The following is a 25,035-nucleotide window of genomic DNA, read 5'->3' as shown; positions in this document are numbered from 1 at the left end:
TTTTTTTAGAAAAAAAAAAAACATTTCTGCTACAAAGTTCATTTGGATGTCTGCTTTTAAAAAAACAGAAGTTACAAAAAAAAAATCAAAAATCTATTTTTTTTTAAGCTAAAAATCTTAGCTTCTAAAAAAAGAAAAAAAAATTAAACCAATTTCTTTTTCAAAAGTTAAATCTTTTTTTTTTAAATCTAAAGAGCTTTTAACTTTTACAAAAAAACACTTCTAAAATAAACAAGACATAAAACATCTTTTTTTAGAAGCTCATCCAAACGGATTTTTCCAAGACAGATATGTTTATGCTTCCTGGTGGTGGATCTATGGAAAAGTTAGGAAGGGCTATCCCCCCTCCCCCTTCTCTCAAATTCATTAAATTTTTGTCTTAGACCACATTTAGACTTAAGAGAAAGGTAATCTTCCATAAATTTCTTGTTTGAAGAATATTTCAAATCTGACTATATATCGATCTACTATTATATTGCTCTCTCTAAGTTAGTGTAATTTTACTTTTCTAGTTCTCTCGTGCAAAATTTTGTGGCTAGTTATGGCTTTGTTCCACGTGATTGTAATGAAGTGGGATCTGCTTTGAGGAATTTTGCTAGGTAGGTTGGTTCTTGTATACCTGGCTGGAAGAACCTCCAGACCTGATCATTCATTCCTCTTGTTATCTGATTTTGATCAATCTATTTGAAGTTTCGAATTTTAGATCCCGAAAAAAAAAACCTAATCTATATTCTATATTACTACATAGTAAATTACCCTGAGAGATAAAAAATTATTTTAATAAAACTATTAAATACGAAATAAACTTCTGTTAATTTTTAAAAGAAAAAATAGAATAATGAAATTTAAAAAGTCAACAATTTTAGAGTGAAAGTGTTGGTAAAAAACAAACAAGTCTAATGATAGCAAATAGTAAAATTTAAGGGTTCGCTTTTTCTGCGGTTACTGCAGATAAGTTATCTGCGGTTACTGCAGATAAGTTATCTGCAGTAAGCTCAATACGACGTCGTTTTGAGGCTGAAATTATGATATTTTTGTAATTTTAATTTATGTCAAGGTTATAATTGTCTTTATATTTATAATTTTTTAATATTTCAACATAAAAACGACGTCGTTTTGGGAATAAATACAGATAACTTATCTGCAGTAACTGCAGAAATATTTTTCCCAAAATTTAATTGAGAATTAGAGTTTTATTTGAACAAATTATAAACATTAAATGTTAAATAAACATTATATTAATTTTTAAAAGAAAAAGAATGGAGTAACAAAATCAAAAGAAGACTAAAATCTAAGTGTTGAATTTGGTGATACATTACTGCATTATTGAGAAAGGTTGGAGAGGCCAAGATTCTCTCTGAAAAAGATTTAGTGGAGGGGTCGGAATTCGATCGAACCATGATGTTTGGGTGGTAGGGATAAATAGAAAGAATTATGCTCTGACTTAAAACTATAATTTTTAACTTAATTAGTAATAAATATTTAATTCAACAATTGTATCAAAGCTAATTAAGCTCATGGGTTCAATTTTTTTACTATTACATTTTGTAAGAAATAGGTGTTGGGAGAATTATTGGAGAGGTCAACATCCTATCTTGAAAAAGCCCAATGTAAGATGAAAGTGAATTATGGCGCTAGAGATAAATAGAAAGAGTTGTCTTTTGATTAAAAGTTATGACCTTTGCCCTAATGGCAAGCGCTCCATAAAAAAAAAGTTTAATGAAGATAGAGTATAATTTTATTTTATTTTTGGTACACTAAATTAACCTTAATTGATATCATATTTAATTAGCTGACGTAGATATGATAGTTTGACGCAGACATGAGGCTGCAACTGGGGCTGGCCTTTACCTGTGATGACTCAATGTGTTTGAAAATCACTTATCCTCGGTGTCTTTTGGAACCATGCATATCAACCAATCACGTCACGTTTCCCCGTTCTTACAATTGGACACAATTTAGAAAGTGTGAGTTGAACAAATCAAACTGACGGCAAAAAAATAAAACTAAATTCACGGTTCTGAATTCCTTGTAAGGTTAGTTTGATTTGTTAGCCCTCAGTCTTTCTAAATTGCAGTTGAATTTAACTTTAGTCTCGTCTTGGAATCACAAAAAATCAAAGAGAGCTATACTTTAGTACTTATGAGAATAATATTTTATATCTATAGAGATAGGATCATTTAACACTAATGTCAAATTTAAAAGTTTGATATCAAATTTTAATAATTGATTTTCACCAATTGACGATTATAATTTATTATAAATTATTAATAAATTTAAATCAATAAATTATAATCGTCAGAATGACATAAATCAATGATTAAGAAAAATTATAGAGAGAGCGAGAGCAGGTAAATTGCTTAACTTATGCGCGTCTGTGATGCAATTGTTTTTTAAGTTTCATATTTTCAGTTGATCTCATGATGACTGCAATTTTCTTGTAACTTTGTTTTGTGATACGGTTGCTTTTGTTTTTGGGTTCAATTCCTATGTAAGCAAGTGGCGGACTTTTCATCAAGGCGAATTACTTAAAATATGTATAAGTTTATTTGAATATTGCTGGATTGCAATATTTAAAAAAGTGTATAAGTCATATATGTAATTTCGTTCGAATTATAATTTAAAATTTAATATTATTGTTACAATAGTTGTTTTTATTCAGTAGTTATTTAGTATTAATATATCACCTTCAAGCCAGGGGAGGCATTAAAATTAAAAATATAAACTCTTTTGAAGTGAGTTTACCTTTAAGTTTTAGTATATAAAGATCATGATTTGATTTAAATTAAATAAAAATGCATACACCAATTATGTAGTTTATAGACAAAGCTCACTTTAAAGGAATTTTATCTGACATTTTTTATAATATCCATCTTGGGATTATAGTAATAGAAGAATTGTTATATAGTATATAAATAGATATTAATAAAAAAATTAGCCATCCTCTAGCTGATGACGTGGAGTGATTCTCTTATTTTGAGACCCTGGTGTCTGGGTAGTTCTGTCATCTGTGGGCGTCCCTCCTTTGTTACAAAAATAAAATAAAAATTATTGAGTAGAATAAATATATATTAACCTTTAAACAATGAGTAGGTTTTTAATTCTTTTTATTTTCCTCTTTCAATGTGTGAAAGTTTAGAAGAGGAAATGCTATTTTATTGTAACGTAAAATCTTGTCACAAATTTTAATAAAATTTATAATACACAATAATTATAAATAACTAGCTACCAACAAATTTCGACTTTTAAAGTGTTTGGCATTGTGCGCATGCATCTTAGGTTTTACTTGTTTCAGTCATGAGTCCTGAAATATTGAATTATACATGGAGTAGATATCACTCCATCTGCATGTAGAAGATTGAATACACTTACTTTATTATTGAATTTTTTTATGAACTTTGATTTGTTATATTAAAGTATTTATAATATCATATTAGCTCACCTTTCGGTCAGTTCAAGTTTATTGTATGCCCTGATTAGTTTAATTTCTAATAGGTGATACCGCTAGATATTAAATAACTTTTTTAAGGGAAGGGCCCAGTAGCTTATTTACCTGTTAAAAAAAAGTCTTTATGAAATATATCAATAAATGTGAAATAATAGATTGAAAACTTATGAATATCTTATTTAATTTTTTTGGTTGTAATATCTACCATACATACATCAATCTATATAGAAAATGATTTTTAGCAATCTGGTTATTGAATTATATATTCAATTGACATGTGAATCTTGCTCATCAATACATTATTAGATTGGCAAGAAAGAATTTATTGATTTAATTGGAAGTAAATGCTAGACGTAATAATATCTTCTTCCATATTATAATTTTGAAGTCAAATGAGGGAGGTTTCGTGTTTCGGAGATTAGTTGCTAACTACGTGACTTCAACATTTATAAATTTGGTTCTTTAATATGATAACCTCACATCCGCACCATGTGATTTCGAAGATAAATAATTAAACTTAAACATTTTATAATGATTAATCTTCCGTAGGTTGGTTTTCGGTCTATGATTAGATGTTTAAAAATCATAGTTTTAATTTTAATTGTATTATTTGGAAAGTTTCTTGTCAAAACCAATTGGAAAATGATTCAAATTCAAGAACTATCGGAAGATACTTTAACTAAAATAAATATATAAATAAAGTTAAGACAATGATCGATTAAGCAAGCATATTGTCATATTTTATCCACTCTTATACAATAAAAGTAAAGGGTTAACACACTTATCAAGTACATTTACACTAATATTTTTTCAAAAACTCTTAAATTATTAATCACTTTTTTATGCCAACATTTCTCCTTCCTTTTTATACATTAGCTAATTCTTATACTCACAAAATGATTATTTTATTTTATTTAGTTTTTTTTCTTTCAAATCTTAACGGCTGATTCTCTCTAATTGATTTTTTTTTACGTTGCTATTTTTTTTATGGGTTCGCTTTTTTTTTGCAGATAAGCAGTAAACTCAATACGACATCATTTTGAGGTGAAAATCATGTTGTTTTTGTAATTTTAATTTATTTCAAGATTATTATAGTCTTTATAATTATAATTTTTTAATATTTCAATCCCAAAACAAAGTCATTTTGAGAGTAAATGCAGATAACTTATCTGGCAGAAATATTTTTCTATTCTTTTATTCAAGTCTTAGTTTCTTTATTCTTATTTTTCAAATTAGAATACATATTTTGACAGTGAGTTAATCTTTTAATTTAGTTTTTTTTAAATGGCATTTTTTCTAGTACATAATAATGGCATTTCTTTCTTACTTCTCTTCTTTTAAATTTTTTTTTTTAAATTAATCATGTATATCTTTTTTATAATTTTAAATTTTTCTTTGTTAATTTATACTTGTTATATTTTACTTAAATTTCAAATACTTATATACTACACAGACGTAATTATTTTATGGGGGTACCTAATCTTTGATGATATCAGAAATCTTTGATCAATTTGATTATACGTATTATAATGAAGTCATTAATGGTAATGCTTTTTTTAGAGTAATATAAGGTATGCGTTATTTTCTAACTTAGTGCTTTACTCAACTTTTTTTTTTAAGAAAAATATTTCTTCTAAAAAATTATCTTAAAAATATAATAGTTATTAAAATAAATCAATACAGATGCACATTAATTTATAATATTTTATTCAATGAAGAAAGTTAAAGACAATAAAGAGATCAATGCGGAAAAAGTTATTCCGTTGGTACCAAGTTGCCTTTGCCCTTTGTGTCGGTCTTTCCTGAATCCCATGAAAATTATAAGATATAACACAATAAAGAACAAATGCAAATTGCAATGATTTGCCTTTCGTTGTTATATACGCTGTTGTCTCTTTCCTTCTTAGTACTCTAGTGGTGCTGGCAACAACTAACAAGTAGTGCCTTCGCTAGCATGTATCTGCCGTGAAAGGCCAAAATATATATATAGGAGAAACATATTTTTGTAAGTCGTGATATTTTTTTTTTCCGATGACCTTTCGTTTTGTTATTTATTTTTTTATATTAATTTATTTATTTTTAAATGTTTATAATTCTCTTTTTCTTTCTTTTCTTTTATCACTATTAATTTATTTTTATAGGGTTATGATTTAGTAGCCGAGGAAAGTTATTTCAATTAACTTGAGAAATGATAAGTTATTTATATATATATATATATGGGTAAACATTTCTACAGTTACTTCAGATAAGGTTATCTACAGCTACTTAAAAAACTACATCATTTGATTAATGAAGGGTATTTCTATAATTTCAAGTGAATTAATGAAGGGTGTTTCAGTAAAATATATATGATAAAAAAAAAAATTACAGAAACACCCTTCATTAATTCATCAAGTTACAAAAACATCATTCATTAATCAAAACGACGTAGTTTTTGGGGTAGCTGTAGATAACCTTATCTAAAGGGGAATAAATCTTTGGTGCTACTATTGCACCAAGATTCATTACATCCCACCAATAGAAATATTACACATCATAGGAGAGAGAAAAAATTTAGTAGAAAAAAGAAAACTTTAACTGACATGTAATATTTCTATTGGTGGAATGTACTGAATCTTTGGTGCAATAGTAACACCAAAGATTTATTATCTAAAGGGGCTGTAGAAATATTTTTTTCTATATATATATATATATATATATATGGGATATGATCATTTGACATCGGTGTCAAAGTTTAAAATTTGACACTAAATTCTAACTGATAATTTTTGTCAATCAACGATTATCATTATTGAGAATTAATATTAATTAATAAGTTTGATTCCCAATAAATGATAACAATTGATTGACGAAAATCAAATATTAGGATTTGGTGTCAAATTTCAAAATTTGACACTGACGTCAAATGATCCTACCCTTATATATATACATATATGAGGCAGGATCTTTTGACACCAGTGTTAAATTTGAAGTTTGACACCTCATATGAAAGTCATTAGATCATAAAAGATCAATGATGTCACATGCTTACAAATCAGAGCCATTGATCTTTTTTGATCTAGTGGCTCTCATATGAGGTGTCAAACTTCAAATTTGACACTGGTGTCAAAGGATCCTACCTATATATATATATAGGGATATGATATTGTGACACCCAAGTTATGTTACACCCATGTGACACCCAGTCAATCTCACCGTTAGATCGCTTATGTTGATCCAACGGTTATATTTATTTCCATCTTTGTATGGTCATGATTTCCCAAATTTAATATTTTATATTTTTTTTACCTTTGTATGGTTATGATTTCCCATATTTAATGCTTTCACTTTAAATTTGGGAAATCATGACCATACAAAGATGGAAATAAATATAACCGTTGGATCAACATAAGCGATCTAACGGTGAGATTGACTGGGTGTAACATAATTTGGGTGTCACAATATCCTACCCCATATTTATATATATATATATATATATATATATATATATATATATATATATATATATATAATATTAAATTTGGGAAATCATGACCATACAAATATGGAAATAAATATAACCGTTGGATCAACATAAGCAATCTAACGGTGAGATTGACTGGGTGTCACACGAGTGTAACATAACTTGGGTGTCACAATATCCTATCCCTATATATATATATATATATATATATATATATATATATATATATATATATATATATATATATATATATATATATATATATAATCATATCTAAAGTTGTTATACGTGCAATAATGATAGGTGTATAGCTATGATTTCCCACATCTAATGCTTATTTTGTATGGTTATGATTCCCCATATTAAATATTTTAACCTATATATATGTAAAATTTGTCACTGCTGCACGTAAAGCCGCTGCAGTAAAATCGAACCATATAAAGATGAATCAATAATTATAAAAGAAGAGAGAAAAAAATGAATCTTAATCATACAAAGATGAATTAATTAATATAAGGAAATAAATAAACAAAATGACGTATTTTAATACTGACAGGACAATCCAGACAAACAATAAACCCTATATATATATATATATATATATATATATATATGGGAAGGATATTGTAACAACCAAATTGTGTTACTACCAATCAATCTCACCGTTAGATCGATTATGTTGATCCAACGGTTATATTTATTTTCATCTTTGTATGGTCATGATTTCCCAAATTTAATACTTTATATTTATTTTCACCTTTGTATGGTTATGATTTCTCATATTTAATGCTTTCACTTTGAATATGGGGAATCATAACCATACAAAGATGAAAATAAATATAACTGTTGGATCAACATAACCGATGTAATGGTGAGATTGATTGGTAGTAACACAACTTGGTTGTTACAATATCGTTCCCCCCACACACACACACACACACATATATATATGTGGATTTAATATTTCTATAGTGAATGTAGATAAGTATCTACATTTTCTCCCAAAATGACGTCATTTTGGGTTAAAAAATTAAAAAATTATAATGAAAAATACTATTATAACCCTGAAATAAATTATAATTACAAAAATACCTTGATTTTCGCCTCAAAACGACGTCATTTTGGGTTCAATATAAATAAATTTACATTGACTGTAGAAAAAGTGAACCATTTATATATATATATATATATATATATATATATATATATATATATATGGTTCTACAGTCACTTTAGATGAGGGTATCTATAGTTACTCCAAAAACTACGTCATTTTGATTAATAAAGGGTTTTTCTGTAATTTTAGGTGAATTAATTAAAAGTGTTTCAGTAAAATGTATATGATAAAAAAGTAAACAAAAGTACGGAAACATCCTTCATTAATTCACCTAAAATTACAGAAACACTCTTCATTAATCAAAACGTCGTAATTTTTGGGGTTGCTGTAGATAACCTTATCTAAAGCGGCTGTAGAAATATTTATCCCTATATATATATATATATATAATGCGAATATACAGTGACTGCACCTAAAATTTGGTGCGGTTCACTATGTATTCTCGGAACTACATAGTTATAATAAATATTATAACTATGTACTTTCGGAAATACACCAATGTACATAGTTATAATTATTATTATAACTATGTATTTTCGAAAGTACATAATGCACTGGACCGTCCAGTTACTGCATATTCATTTTTCATATATATATATATATATATTTGTTCGTATCTTTTTTTAGTACATCATTATTTTGTTTGATTGGATGTATCAAATATTATACAGCATTAAACTTTTTAAATAAATTTGGAGCCATATGTTTTTTCCAACCTTATATAACATCATCATACATATTGTTTTATTACGATCATTGGTGCTTGAGATAGTTTACATACGTCTCAATTTTTTTTATACAAAATATATAAATATAAATTAATTGTATTTTTGAGTTAACAGTGTAGATTTTTTATTAATTAAATACCTGGTATACATTCAATTCTTTGATATTTTTTCTTATTTCTTTTACTATTCGTAAGTTATCAATAGCTTTCCTAAAGTTTGTATATACTCTCTACATAAAAATGTTTGGGCATTTGTCATTTTTGTTAGTTAAATATTGTAAAGTTTATTTGTTAGTTTACACTCAACTCAATCTATTCATTTCTCTAATTTAGTTAAAGACATTTTACATGTATTATATGTTCGTCCACCACTAAACTAACATTTTACAATATTTAACGTAACAAAAATGACAAAAGTTAATATGAAATGCACAACAGTTATTTTTTAATAGAAAAATAATTTTCTTAAAAAAATATACATATAATAATTAATAATCAAAACAGACAAGAAAACATAAAATAATAATAAGGAAGATTCCAAAAATATGAAAAATTAAGAAAAAAATCCGAGTCCAAGATTGCCCTGTTTCCTTAAAACAATTTGTCTTGTCCAAATTGCTAAGAAATAATGAACAATTATTTTTAGGATATAATCAATTACCTCTTTTATATGAGAGCACTTAGGAATAAGAGCTCCCTTGAGTTTTGAAACGACACATCTCTTAATCGAAAAGACACATCTTTTCATTTTTCTTTCCCAACTTTTTATTTATAACTATAATTAATTTACAATTAACAAAAAAGCCAAAATGATAGGCCAAATAAGGACAAGCTTAAAAAACATTTGATATTCTTATCCACATAAAAAATGGCTGTTAAAAACCTACGAGAAATGAATCATACCAAGTTGGATGAATGTATACATAAAATATTTTAAAAATAAACCTTTCCTTAGTATAACAACTAATATTTTTATCAGAAATTAAATTGGCGAACATCTAAGCCGTGATTCAATTACATTAATGGTTTGGACCAAATTTTAGAACATTAATAACAATACATAATTTTTTTATTAACCCTGAATAAGACATGTTCCGATTGCAACAAAACAAAATAGACAAGAAACTCCATAAAACTGAAAAGTCCTTGCCAATGAGCTGTCCCACATATAATAGTTTACTACTTTATATATCTGATATTGACGAATTATTATTTTTATATTATAGGAGATAATTTTATTTTGTATATGTACATAAAAATATGTAAAACTCGTATAAAACTATATAAAAAAAAGAAAAAAGAAAATAACATAAATACCACACACTTTTATTTATATATATATATAAAATAAAATTATTTTGTAGGGAAAACATTAATATCTTAATATTATGCACACAAAAGAAACTTACATTTATTGCAGAATATTCCCCTTATCAAGCTGCCTTGAATTGACCAATTAACCATTTCCGGATCTTCCAAACGCCACAACCCTTTTTACCTTCTCTTTCATATAAATTATGAATTGATTCTTGAAATCAAAAAAGTACTTTTATTAGCACAGATAGAATCGCTCATCTAAATAATTAATATAATTAAAAATTCCATCCACCCAAATCAGAGAATGTTTGAATGACTTTTTAAATCTGCAGAACTGAAAACAAAAATAAATAAATAATTACCTAAATATTTATCTATTTGTAGTTGCCATTCCTTTATAATATATATATCAAACATAATTTTTTTGTCCCTTCGTTAGTTTTATATGTTTTGTATTAAAATAAAAAACAGATATTCTCATTTACAAATCAAATTAATTTTGGGAAACACATTTTTTATTTACTTTTGTATTTTGGTATATATTTATTGGGTTTAGTATGTGTCCTTTTAAAGGACACAATATTTGTGTATTTCTAGCAGTTATAACTATGAAGTACGGGTAATACATAGTTGTAATATTAAAGTTGTACTTTTTTTATTTTTTATGTCAGCAGACAATTTTTGAAGAGAGAGAAAATATAACTTTAATATTATAATTATATACTACCCATAATATATGATCATAACTGCAAAGGACATAACATTGTGTCCTTTAAAAAGACAAAAAAAAATTCATATTTATTAATCAATTATATTGTTTTTACTTTATTAAATTAGGAGGAGGAGAGAGAAAGATACGATATTTAGGAGGATAAAAAATTAATAAATATGAAACAAAACATAATTATTTACACTGAAAATGACACAAAAATTATGTTTTTGAAATGATAAATACTTTTTTTCATTATTTTTAAAAATTTTCTAATTTGAGATATACTATTTCGTCTTTCACCGACTTGGTCTCTGCCCATTTCAACTACTTCAAAATTTCTACTCACGCGTAACACACGTTATACCAAAGTTACAATATGTGATATATTTTTTTTGGTGGAGACAATATGTGATATTTTATTGGGGATAAAAAAAATCTGGTATAAATATGAGTATATCTTATAAGGGTTTAATTTTTTATGATGTATGAGATAATAAATTTATCTACTGTACATACATAAAAGTGTATGGGATTCATATTTTTTATTTCTTTCTCTTTTCTCTTCACATGTTCCTATATAAACTCCACACACTTTTATGTATATATAAAAAATAAATTATCTCTTACAATACGAGAAACATTAATCTCATAATATAATTATAAACTTTCTATTTCTTTTGTTTGAACAAATTTTAATTAATTAAAAAAGTAAAATTATTAAATTAATTTTCTCTCATTTGCAACTTGGTCTCTCGTCTCTCTCCCATGTCTCTCGTTTGTGGCACCCTACATGGTCCACATTTAATTCATTCGAAACTGTTTCCATAAACAACACTCCCTCAAATTCCAAGTCCCTTTTCTCTCATCTCACGCATGATCTCTTTCAACTCGATCATGTGATCTCCAAAAGTGTCCTAAGAAAATCCTTAAACTTTGTAAATACTAAAAATCACACATACGACATATACATATATTTTTGCATAGGTTATAACATGATGGTGTTGGTGAAGAAAACAAAGAAGCATTAGTCAAAAACACATCATAGCATATATAATTCTCATTCATAAGAAGCCAAAGAGACCATTTTTTGCCACCCCAATTCAACTTATCAAACAATGAAGGATACCGCCGCCGACAACGCCGCCGCCGACGGCAACAAGCCGTGGAATTCAGGTGGTTCCGGCAGCAGCCACCGTTTTGTGAGAAGGGTCATGCAAATCACCATGTTCCTTGTTGGGTTTGCTGTGTTGTGGATGTTTCTCTATAACTCTGCTTCTCCCTTTGGATTCCCTGCTTTCTCACATCACTTCTTTGCTGAGTCAACAAAGGTCTCTCTCTCTCTCTCTATATATATATATATATCTTTCTATGTTAGATTGTGTTTTTTAATTGGAATTGGTGGAGAACAGAGAAGAATAAAAGGGGTTTGAGTTTTGGATTTTTGGCTTCTGCTGATGCACAATTTTCTTTAGAACTAATCAAAAAGTTGAATTTTTGAATTCTGGGTTTTGATGCTTTTTACATGCTTTTTCAGTTCATGCTTGGCTTCTGATTGGTTTGTGCAAACTTTTTTTTTTTTTGGTTTTTTGTGGGTCAATTTTGATTCTTCATGCCAAACTTGAACTAAAAACCATGCTTTTTGAATGTTTATCCGGTTAGGTATAATTATGGATATTTGTTTTCTAAGTGGAGCTCACTGTTTCATTCTAATTTTTCCACCCTGGAAAATGATTATCTAATAGCATATTTGATTAGGCCAAAAGTAATTTTATTTTATTTTATTTTTTTACTTTGGCTTATTACATGGTTTGAAACTTTAAGATCATGTCCAAACACAACTCAACCATTATTAAGATTCTAATTAAAATTAAATAAAAGCTTCTGAGATTTTTAGGAAGATAAGAAGGTTCATGGATTGGTAACTGATGAGAAAAAAGTGGCCGAAATTAATGGATAGTGGCGTGTGGGGCTTATTGTAATACTTGATGACAAAAATCTAAGCATTGCTGATTGGATACGCATCTCATTCGGCAGACTCTTCGGGTAAAATGTTTGAATTTACAAATGTAAATTTGGCACCATTTGAAAGTGTGCAAATGGTCTCTTTCTAATAAATAGCCTTTGAAGCATAGCAGTCAGTGGGTAAAATCTTCCTAATCACTAAAGCTGCAATTTCCGTGGCCATGTTCTGAATTGGTATGTTTATGCATTTATTTTATTTTTTTGGACTGGAAATGACAAGAACGTGCATATTTTGCTTTTCAAACTTGTATTAATTGATTAATTTTTGGTGAATTGTTCCCCTTCTCTTTCTCTCTCTAGAACGTATCTCCTAAAAAGGAGATATGTCAGTGGGGATTTTGTTTCTGAAAGATGTAAGGTTCACATGAGGTCCAATTACTAATGCACACAAACAAATATTATATTCATTTTCGGTTAAGATAATATGATATACAGCACTGATATATATTTTAAATATTTTAATTTACTTAAAACATTTTTATTTCTTCTTGAATGAATTTTCTCGTTAAGATTACATATAATACATAAAAAAAATATTTATAATTTTAAATGATATAATTTATGTTATTTTAACTGAAATGACCGTATTTTGGTATATATTTAGTCATAAATATCTTTCCCATAATATATAATTTATTTCTATTATAAACCTTATTCCAATTGGTCATAATGAGAAGTTTGTATTTTATTATTGAAAATAAATTTTGGACATCTAGTGTTTTAATTCTGTTTTGTCTTCTGAATTTATAAATATATATATAGTTTTATAAAAAACGGAATATATAAATGCCACTTTTGAGAGAATAAATTAGTAATGCTTCAAAAATAATAAAAATTGGTAGAATAATATGCGGGCACTAACATGTTGAAATCATCTTTGCTATCTTTCTCAATTCACAAACATGTGCATCTATTGAATTTATATTCTTTTGTACCCAATATGAAATTTGTTTCTGTTTCTGGGTATCCATCTTATTCAATGAATTAATCATGTTTAGTTTGGTCATTATTTTTATCTCATTAATAATGAATGTGTTGAGGAATGGAATATGCCAATTCAATCCTTAGACAACCCTATTTTAGTTATTTAGTGTAAAATGTTTTTTGTTTTTTGTTTTCATAGTTGATGTATTTTCAAAAGCCTAACTTCCATATTTACATTTTTGTAAGGTCATTTTTTTTTTTTTTTTGTTAAACAATGTTGCATGTTGGGACGCTATTGAACCACGTGACATAGTTGCCATCAGACATAATCAGCAGTTCACATGATTGTCCCAATGTAGACTTAGGTTGACTCTGTTGACCTGATTGCTTTAACTTTCAAATAAACAATATTATTATGGATGTGAGGTTACTAATTATCATTTTATCATTAGGCTAAGATTAGAGAAATTACCAATTCATTGACTTCATGGAAAGAATAATTTTAAGTGAGTATTGTTTATTATTAATATTTTTTTTCAATTTTTTAATGTTTTTATTCATTTTTAATTTTTATTTAACATATGTGTGTATATTGTTTTCTTAAGTATTATTTATTTTTCCTTGGTCAATTCCTATTTTTATATGACAACTAGTTTGGGAGATGATGTTGTTATATATAGGATCTCGATTATGGCCACTTTACTCATAGTTAAGCTCTTGACAAAAGAACTATGTGAAACCTACCACAATGCTTGAGTAAGGATGAAAGTAACTACGGAAGGAGTTACTTTAAGGAGACGTTTGGTACAGGAGAAATTTTTATTTTTTCGGGAATCTCGATTTTTAAAAATATAATTTTTGCATTCAGTTTATGATAATATCTAAAATTTAAAAATTTAAAAAAATTCAGTTTGCCGAAAATCTCGAAAAATTCTGCGTACCAAACACCCTCCAATTACATTTTTGGGTAGGAGGAACATTAATAACTTATCATCTGATTGCATTTTTGGGTAGGAGAAACATTAATAACTTATCATATGACACTATGAAGTATGAAATCTCATGTAGGTCCCACTAAATAACCTCGACCTACTCTTTATCAATAGGGTTAACACTAAAGCTTAGATTTCACCTAATAATAGAAAAAATATTTTAAAAAAAATGTAAAATAATATGTTGCTAACAATTTCGGATAAAAGGAACAGCGTGATCCATAGTGGATTGAGGAATGCTGATATGTCAGTGTGAAAGGAATAAAGGGTTTCAATTTCATTGTAGGGGAATTATTCTATTGAGGATGTCATATTCAATAATGGTAGTGTGATAGTTTCACTATCGGCCACCACCTTTGAGTCCTATAGGGGCAGTGTAAGAACTTGGTGGCTACCAGAAATGTAGTCCACTTAAAATTTATCTACAATCTTGACCAAAAAAAATTAAAAGAGTCACTGATCTTTTGGTATATAATTCACTTGAGGGTCCATCTTGTTCATTTATGTTTAGAAGTTTGTCTATGTCCTTATTATATTGACTTCTTATTTGATGTCTTGCAAGTACTTTTTTTTTTTATAATGTTTTCATAACAATTGTGGATCACATAAAAAGGACAAAAATGATCGATTATATGCAGTCTTACTCTTAGATTCTTATAAAGAGACTATATTTCTAATTTGATCCCGTGACTTTTCGGTCATAAAAACCAACCTTAGTGTTATTTGAAAGCTAACATTAAAATTGTGGATCACATAAAGTCTCAAATTATTTGATTCCTCTGCATTCTAGAAATGAATAGTTCTATGATTTGACGTCCATTTATGTGAAACTAGTTGTAATGCTAAGATTGACTCTAGTTTTCCACTAGTCTTATTATCCCTCTCATGTGCTTGATGAATTTCTTCTGTGAAATATGAACTTAGTTTTGCCAAGTTTTCAATGCTACCTCATCTTTATGTATCAGGAGAATTATGATCCAAAGCTAGAGAGTGTTCTTAGAAACGCTTCTATGAAGGACAAGACAGTGATAATCACAACTTTAAATGATGCATGGGCAGAGCCAGGTTCAATATTTGATCTCTTTCTTGAGAGTTTTCATATTGGGAACCAGACAGAGAAGCTTTTAAATCACTTGGTGGTAATAACTTGGGACCAAAAGGCATATGCACGTTGCCTAGCTTTGCATAAACATTGTTATCAACTTCAAACTAAAGGTGACAATTTTACCAGTGAAGCATTTTTCATGACCGCAGACTACCTACACATGATGTGGAGAAGAATTGAATTTCTTGGTTCTGTCCTTGAAATGGGGTACAGCTTTGTGTTCACGGTATATATATATATATATATATTTGTTTTGCAACAAGCTACTTCTAAAAAACTTTAGCATGCACACACACATACAACCACACAAAGAACTAAGATTTAGATTCAAAGTTAATAAAAAAACTCTCCGTTAAACCTCGACTAGTGAGGATAGAGTAAGGACAATTCTTGTATGTAACCTTATCCTTGCATATTGTTCTATTTTTTCCGTTGCAGGATACTGATATAATGTGGCTTAGAGACCCCTTCAAACGATTTTACAAAGATGCAGATTTCCAAATCGCTTGTGATTTTTTCAATGGCAACTCCTATGACTTAAAGAACCTTCCAAATGGAGGGTTTACCTATGTAAAATCTAATATCCGAACTATTTGGTTCTACAAGTACTGGTTCAACTCTAGGAATGCCTATCCAAAGTTGCATGATCAAGATGTGCTCAACAAGATCAAAAAGCATCGCCTCATTTCTGATATGAACCTGAAGATTAGGTTCCTTAGCACAAGTTATTTTGGTGGGTTTTGTCAGGCTAGCAAGGATTTTAACAAGGTCTTAACAATGCATGCCAATTGTTGTGTTGGTTTAGAAAACAAAATCAATGATCTTAAAATTTTGCTTGAGGATTGGAAGAAGTATATGGCATTGCCTGAAAATGAGAAAAAACAGTCACATCCTTCTTGGAGCGTACCACAAAGTTGCAGGTAATATAAATGAATTTGTTAACATGGGGTCTTAATTAATTTATTATTTATTCAGTAAATACATTGATTTTATGAAGTAAAAATATTTCATTATTTGAGATTGTTTTCTTTCTCTGTTTTTCACGTTGTTGACATCATGCAGGGGATCCTTTCAACGTAGCAAACAAAGGATGAAGAGTGGAGGGAGGTTGTGACGAGCTTTTGTCTATAACCGTTTGACGCTTGTATAAAGAGGTATGCAAAATAGTGTACACTTACAGGATTCTCTAGAAAAACATTGCACATTAATCTTACACTATGATTTGTTTGTTGTAAGTAGCATTTTATTCTTGTAAATCCACCCCTCCTTGCAGAAAAAAGAAAAGAAAAGAAAAAACATTGTCTCGTTTAAAATGTGTCTTTGTTTTACTCCACAATGATAGCTTCATCTGTTTTAGAGTATAAATAAAGGGCTTTACATTTCTCATTTGACATGAGGTTACAAAAGTTCCTACACACACATAATTTAAATGGGTCCCACCATAAACAAAAAATAAAAAAAATATTGCACGCAAAACGATCTCTCACTAACATGAGAATACAATTCTTCTATTAAAGGAGAAATAGTTTTCCTATAAATAAATGGGAACGTTTAGGAATCATGTGTGACAAAAGATTTGGATAACATTATTATTTAATTATAAGTTTTTTAGTTTTTTTTTCTTCCTGTCTTTGCTCAATAACATTTTTATGTTGATTGGTTTTGAAGGTTGGAGAATGATTCGCTCAAGTATCGGATAACAGCAGAGAATAAGTGGTAAACAAATTGAAAATGCAGGATATGGAGAAAAAAGTTGTTCAAGTTCTCAGAATTCAGATACAAACCATACAATTGTGAATTTTAATGATTTTTTACACCCTTTTGGTTAAAATTAAATTATTGTCATTTCTCATGTATTTATTTAATTTTTTGTTGTTGTTAATTTACAGTTTTTCGCAAATCTCTCTTTAACTGTAAAAAATCTATAATTTTTCTTCTCTCACAAATTACACCTGTTAAGAAAAAATATCTGTAGGTTTTTGTTGAGATATATAGTCTCACATTGATTGTGTGGACAACTAATGTAGCCTTTATAAGACCTTGTGCACTCTCACCCTTTGAGCTAGCTTTTGGAGTGGTGTATCCTAAAGTTATTTACATGGTATCAGAGCCTCACCGTCCCCCACTTTAAAGTGGAATTAAAATAAAAAACACAAAAAGGTAAACCAAAAATTGGGCCTGTGCAATTCCACGCTTCTAGTCTAAGGGGCTCTTGCGTGAGGGGGCGTGTTGAGATATATAGTCTCACATTGATTGTGTGGGCAACTAATATAGCCTTTATAAAGCCTTGGATACTCTCACCCTTTGAGCTAGCTTTTGAAATGATGTATGATAAGGTTCTTTACAGTTTTAGAAATGAAAACTATTCGTCCAATAAAAATACAGTTCAAGAAATCTATAATGTTCTGTTTTTTGCTTCTCAGTAAACATTTACGCTGAGGATGAAAACTCGTGAATTTATAGTTTCAAATACCTTGAGTTCGTTTCTTCTTTTTGGGTCTTTGCCTCTTAGGCTACCTGCAGTATATGGGATGGGTGAAATAGTATATGGTTTGGTATTGCATGGTTATATTTACAAATTTTATACTTATAAATTTTTTCAAATTATATTATGTATTACGGGTAGCATATATTATTTGAACATGTACTACTTGAACATGTATTACCCGTAATAGTAATATAATATTGTTTGTAAATAAAAAATTTATAAATATAACTTAATTTCAATTTTTATATGTTTAAGTCTTTAATCCCAAAATAGGATCTTACACTTGGCCCAAAGCCTTGTGGTCCAAGGGGAACTGAGAAGGAAGGTTAAGCCATAGAAAATAATATATATATACCGTATAAAAACACAATATTTTTAAGGATTGGTTTAAAAGATAGTTCGGAAATATTTTCAATTATATGAAGAAATCTCTTTCCTTTGTTTCTCTCTTTGCATTATTCACTCCCTAAACTCTTGGGCCTTAAGTTGCCAAATGTTGTCTATGGCTAATATATAGAGCTAGAATAATCATTAAGAGGCGAAGAAAAAGGATAAAATAAGTAGATATATTTTTTTCTTCCACTTAGTTTTATTCTATGTATGTGATTGAATTTGAATTTAGACAAAATATAATATGATCAATTAGAGAATCATTCAAATTATCAAAATTGTTTCATAAAGAGAAGGAACAAATTGGTGCTTTAGTTGCTAAGCTGTGTGAGTTTAATTAGGACCGAACTCTATCCAATGTCAATTTAAATATTGAAACACCTTGAAAGAGTTCGTTTCATTACCAAGAAATCAGCCACTTTTCAGCATCGTGATAAAAGCATGCTAAGTCTCCAAACCTGCTTAGGCAAGTCATACTTAAAAAGTTCAGAGCCTTGAAGTAACGTGATTCATTAACGTGCTACTTACAAACAATTATGGATTTGAGTGATAAAGAAGCCTGTTCTTTTTAATTAAAACTCTCGAGTTATATTCCTGGAAATATAAAAAATAACCTTGGAATGTTATCAAAAAAAAAAAAAAATAACCTTGGAAGAGTTATCTCTTAAATGGATCCATCATACTTGAATCGGATTAAGTCAGATAATCTATTAACCGATGGAGAAATAAAACAATTCACAACATAGGTTTTTATTTTTTATTTTTGATCATATATTTCAAGCTTGTTCCCCTTCAAAATTTATAGAAACTTTTAATTGTAAATACTGTTTTAATTTTTTTATCACATAAATAATTATAAAGGGTTTAATGTATTTCCAATCAATGGAAATAACTTATCTTCAGTGAACCAATACGATATAATTTTAGGATTGGAAGAGTAAAAAATTATAATAATAAAGACTAATTATATAACTCTAAAATAAATTAAAATTACAAAAATATATTTTTTTAACCTAAAACGACATTGTTTTGGACTCGCTGGAAATAATTTTGTTTCCAATTACTGGAGAAACATTAAACCCCCAAACTATAATTTCAAAGAAAAAATTTATATTATAATTTTACCCCCTTCAAAAAAAATTCTCTTGGTCTAGGACCGATATTAAAAAATAGATCCTTGAGAATTCCAATATGTTTTGGTTTAACACACACTTAATTTCCACTAGGGGCTGAAATTAAAAACATTTATTTTTTAGGATGACTATTCAATCTATGATCAATGAGCACAGCACGTTCCCCCCACCCCAAACTATAGGTATGTTTCACGCTTCTTTTGATTAAATCTCTATAGATTTCAATAAGAGATGGTTCTAAATACAGGGTCCCAGATTCATCTATCACCGTTATCAATAATTGATCACTATTTCATTAGTATGTTCCACATTATCCCACCAATTAATTACCATTATCAATAATTGATCACTATTTCATTAGTATGTTCCAACAATTAGTACACCAACTAATTCTATATATTATGCACCTTTTTATCATAATAAGTGTGTCATCAAAATTTAATTTACTCTACCATGTGATTCTAATTGGCACTTGTCCACTGTCACAGAGACTCACCAAAACACCGTGGTGCACATCAAATTGTTTAAGTGTAAGCACGCAAGATATATGTACCGACAAAATCATTTTTTTCATGGCCAAAAAAAAAGGGTTCTGTTATTATGTCACCCCCATTCTTTTCATTTTTTTAATTTTGTTTTAACCTCTATGTGCACTAGAATAAGCTTAACAAGTAACAATAATATATATATAGGTGTGGAAATACTAACACTAGAGCAAGCTAGCCACCAATTTCCTTTTCTTTGATTGTAGGAATCATATGGAAGAGGAACAAAAACTGGTTCATGGAAGCACTAGTTTGGTGGGAAGTGAAGAAGTGAATACCAAACTTGAGCTCACTATAGATGAAGTTTTTGATGTGTATGTAGGTTCCTTGGGCTTCTCTCAGCTGCTGCATGTGTTCTTGGTGTCATTGGCATGGATATCTGATGCTCAGAGTACATTGGTGACAATCTTCAGTGATGCACAACCTTCTGCTTGGAGGTGCAAAAATGGATTGTGCCTAAGTAATAATAGCACAGCCAAAGCAAGTGGTTCTGTTTGTGGGTTGGTGCCTGGGACTTGGGAATGGGTTGATGGCCATACAAGTTCCACCATAGCTGAGTGGGGTCTAATATGTGATCACAAGTTTCTAGCTGCAGTGCCTACTTCTGTATTCTTCCTTGGTTCTCTTGTAGGTACATATTCTTGTTCCTTTTGTTCTGCTTCCTCAACAATTGAAAAAAATTCTGGATGAAACTTTTAAATAAATAATAATGAAATCATTGATGGTATGTGAAGTTATGTAAAAAGAAATTCATGTGTTAGAGATTAATATAAATCATTAAAAAGACCCTCATCCAATCCAACACCTTAAAGTTTTGGATTGAAGTGGTTCTTTACATGGTATCAGAGCTTGAGTGACTACAAGGTCACAAGTTCGATCATCGCCGCCCCCCACTTTAAAGTGGAATTAAAATAAAAAGCACAAAAAGTAAACCAAAAATTGAGCCTGTGCAATATCCACGCTTCTAGCCCAAATGGCTCTTGCGTGAGAGAGTGTGTTAGAGATTAATATAAATCATTAAAAAGACCTTCACCCAACACCGTGCAATATCCACGCTTCTAGCCCAAATGGCTCTTGCGTGAGAGAGTGTGTTAGAAATTAATATAAATCATTAAAAAGACCTTCACCCAACACCTTAAGGTTTTGGGTTGAAGTAGTTGTTTACGGTATGTGAAGTTATGTATTTTTATCTGTGTATTACAAAATCAAAGGTAACGTTTATCTCCTAATAAACCTTGATTGTCCAATAAAAAGGCTAGGTGAAACATAATCTCAAATCCCTATGACCATATATGATGCTGTGGAGATGAATTAAATTTGCCACACTAATAACAATAATGACACCTACATGCACTTGTTTTTTCAACTTTGGTGTAGGTTCTGCTGTATATGGCTACCTAGCTGATTCATGGTTGGGGAGAAAAAGAACAGTGCAGGTTTCCTGCATCTTAACATCAATAACAGCCTTTGCAACATCTCTCTCCCCAAATGTTTTGGTTTATGCTTTCTTTCGCTTTGCAAATGGGTTTTCCAGATCAGGAATTGGAATTTGTTGCCTTGTTCTCACCACAGAATCAGTAGGTAGCAAGTGGCGTGGTCAAGTAGGCCAATATGGCTTCTTTTTCTTCACACTTGGTTTTCTTAGCCTCCCTTTTGTGGCTTATCCAACTAGAACTTGTTGGAGAAACTTGTATAAAATCTTGTCCCTTTTTCCATTGGCATATTCCATCCTATTACTCCCTTTTGTTTCAGAATCACCACGTTGGCTTCTGATAAGAGGGAGAAGCAAAGAAGCTCTGGCAATATTGGATAGATTTGCTAGACTAAATGGGAAGAAGAAAATTCCTAACAATATCTCTTTGGCAAACCCTTGTGGATTCAAAGATGGATGCACCAACGAAGGTGAAATAAGCACAAACAACATGGAAAGTCTTTGGACCACAACATGGGCAGCTTCAAGAATGGTTACTGTTATGGTAGCTGGCTTTGGAGTTGGGTTTGTTTACTATGGAGTTCAACTAAATGTTGAAAACTTGAACTTCAATCTTTTTATCTCAGTTGCACTTAATGCACTAATGGAAATTCCTGCAGTTTTTTTAGGTACTTTTCTCTTGGGGTTTGCTAACAGACGCTTGTTGTTCTCTGTGTCCTCTTACATAGCTGGAGTTTCTTGTATCCTATGCACTTTCTTTTCACACAAAGGAGGAAGTTCAAAAGTGCATGAATTTGGAGGCAATTGGAGTCAACTTTTTGTTGAAGCAATTGGCTTCATGGGTGCTTCATTAGCATTTGATATATTGTATATATATTGTGTGGAACTTTTTCCTACAAATGTAAGAAACTTTGCTGTGTCAATGTTGCGTCAAGCTTTGATGTTAGGGGCTTCATTGGCACCTTTGCTTGTTGTGTTGGGCCGTTTGAGTCCATCTCTTTCTTTCCTAATATTTGGGGCCTTCTCAATTACTAGTGGTTTTTTGAGTATTTGGCTTCCTGAGACTAGAAATGCTCCTCTCTATGAGACCCTGAAACAGCAAGAGGAGGAGGAGAAACATAACCTGGTGTCTCATGATAGTGGCCTCGAGCTTGGAAAATAACTGTTCATAAACTAAATATGTTATGTGCAAACTTCTCTCCTGCTTAAGGAATTTCAGTCATTCACCTTCTTTAAGGAAAATTTGAAAACTTATTTTTTGATTTAATTTTTAATCTGATTTTAATGAATACATATAAGGTTCAGTTTATGAGTCCTAATATATTCGTGTCAGCAAATTATCATGTGAGGATGTCAGCAAGAGTGTCCTAATATATTCGTGTCATGTTTTATTTAATATGACTATGTAAGAGAATTCTAATCATATAAAAATAAATTAACGGTGATAATTTTATAATTACTTATTCCAATATATTTCTCTCTCTTTCTTTATTATCATTGATTCATCTCCCAATAGTATACTTGATCTTGATTGCAATAACAAGCAAATTATGGTACTCTCATAGATGTCAAAACTGGTTCAATTTGTTCGGTTAGCCCAATTAACCAGGTTGGGTTGAATTCATTACAAATCGGGTTAATCGTTAGGTTTTTCAGTAAAAAAATTAGTCATTGAAATTTTTACCATTCTTTGATTTTCATTTGATATACTTTATTTCTATTAGGCAATACAAGGTATCTGCGAAATTAAATTTATAGTGCCAATCCGTTTTAAAATGAAGCAGGTTGAGATTTTCAACCAATTTTAATAAATGAAAACATGACATATTATCTCATTTTGTAATATGTTGGGGCCAAACCGGTTGCCAGTTTTAACAAATGTTATTAAACTCAGCCCGATTATTAATCCAATCGAGATATTGGGTCATTGATTCAACCAGTGAATTACTGATTCAATTGCATAACACGGTAAAAATATGTAAATATATAATTTATATTAAAAAATATAAATATATTTAAATATCTGTAAAATAATATATCAATTTCAAACATTTTAATATAAACAATAATAAATTACATATCAGTGTCTAACAAAAGATCAATTCAAAGGACTCTAGAGGTTAAGGTGAAAATGCAAAAATAAGTCACTAGAACATGGGTTAGGCGCGTACTTGCACGCGCGCGAAAAAATTCACTTCTGCTAGGGTTTCGTCATCAAAGTTTTCTGGAATTTTAATGGAGGAAGCGATCAACACTAATGGAGAGGCTCTGTCAATGGCGAGAAAGAGTACCAAAAGAACTAAGAGTACCAAAAGAACTAAGAGTGGGGAGGAAATCCCTACGGAGTTGCGTATGCGAGAAGCGGTGAAGGAGTATCAAGCCGATTCATCGTTGAAGGCTAAACAAAGATGCTGAAGTCACGGGAGAGGAGAACGGAGTAGCAGGAGATGCACTTCCATGGTTAATTGAGGAAGAAGCTCCAGATCTGGAACCTCTGGACCCAAGTTTGGGTGCAATTTCGGAATGAGGCTTTCAAACGATTATCAGGGAGGATGGATCGGTGGAAATAAGGAGTAATAGTGAAGCCAGAGCAAGGATGAGGCAGCGTTGGAAGAATGCACTGATAGTTAAACTTCTGGGCAAGAAGATTGGGGTGGGTTTCATGAAGAAGAAACTAGAATCTCTTTGGGAAAAGGCAGGAAGTATTATGGTAGCAGATCTTGGGAACGAGTTCTTTTCAGTGAGATTCAGTAGCCTAGAAGATCTCAATCTAGCCATCACGGGTGGTCCTTGGGTCATTCTAGGGCACTACCTTGCCACTCGAAAATGGGAACCATGCTTTGATCCGGACAAAACTAACATCACAAGGTGGTAGCCTGGGTCAAGAATATTGTGAGTTTCCTTTTATTAACCAACTGGGAAATGTAATTGGGAAAGTTCTCAAAATAGATAGAACCACATCCATTGGAGATAGAGCTTGATTTGCTAGAGTTTGTATTGAGATTGATCTTTCTAAACCATTGAGAGGGGAATATATCCTCGATGGTTGTAGGAAGAGGGTGGAATATGAGGGCCTCTTCTTGATTTGTCTCAAATGTGGAAGGTATGGGCACAACTCGGCCTCTTGTCCTGATTATGTCAAACTTGCATCATCGGTCAAACCTGAGAAGACACCTGAACAATCTGTGGAAATACCATGCAATCAAGGTGTAGGCCCTTG

General features: G+C 30.0%; 2 protein-coding genes across 2 annotated transcripts; both read left to right on the top strand.

Moving 5' to 3' along the window:
* Positions 1 to 11,784: 11,784 nt before the first annotated feature.
* Positions 11,785 to 17,762, top strand: LOC133293459 (uncharacterized protein At4g15970-like). The gene is made up of 5 exons (XM_061492041.1): positions 11,785 to 12,112; positions 15,688 to 16,053; positions 16,266 to 16,747; positions 16,890 to 16,981; positions 17,496 to 17,762. Exons 1-4 carry the CDS (start codon positions 11,900 to 11,902, stop codon positions 16,939 to 16,941), a joined length of 1,113 nt encoding a protein of 370 aa, XP_061348025.1. The 5' UTR covers positions 11,785 to 11,899; the 3' UTR covers positions 16,942 to 16,981; positions 17,496 to 17,762.
* A 2,834-nt stretch (positions 17,763 to 20,596) lies between these two features.
* LOC133293405 (organic cation/carnitine transporter 1) lies at positions 20,597 to 22,977 on the top strand. The gene is made up of 2 exons (XM_061491973.1): positions 20,597 to 21,014; positions 21,761 to 22,977. Exons 1-2 carry the CDS (start codon positions 20,597 to 20,599, stop codon positions 22,975 to 22,977), a joined length of 1,635 nt encoding a protein of 544 aa, XP_061347957.1.
* The last annotated feature ends 2,058 nt before the right edge of the window (positions 22,978 to 25,035 follow it).

Source organism: Gastrolobium bilobum, unplaced genomic scaffold (assembly GCF_033153095.1).
Source record: "Gastrolobium bilobum isolate Gb01-03AN ecotype WA unplaced genomic scaffold, APGP_CSIRO_Gbil_v1 utg18566, whole genome shotgun sequence".
In the NCBI taxonomy this organism is placed as follows: domain Eukaryota; kingdom Viridiplantae; phylum Streptophyta; class Magnoliopsida; order Fabales; family Fabaceae; genus Gastrolobium; species Gastrolobium bilobum.
This window is presented reverse-complemented; position numbering and strand designations above follow the sequence as displayed.

Excerpts from the sequence above, each read along its gene's own strand:
- LOC133293459 (XM_061492041.1), top strand. The coding sequence starts at position 11,900 with ATGAAGGATACCGCCGCCGACAACGCCGCCGCCGACGGCAACAAGCCG. Across the intron at positions 16,054-16,265 it reads GGTACAGCTTTGTGTTCACG|GATACTGATATAATGTGGCT; the intron begins GTATATATATAT and ends TTTCCGTTGCAG. Across the intron at positions 16,748-16,889 it reads AGCGTACCACAAAGTTGCAG|GGGATCCTTTCAACGTAGCA; the intron begins GTAATATAAATG and ends GACATCATGCAG.
- LOC133293405 (XM_061491973.1), top strand. The coding sequence starts at position 20,597 with ATGGAAGAGGAACAAAAACTGGTTCATGGAAGCACTAGTTTGGTGGGA. Across the intron at positions 21,015-21,760 it reads CTTCCTTGGTTCTCTTGTAG|GTTCTGCTGTATATGGCTAC; the intron begins GTACATATTCTT and ends ACTTTGGTGTAG.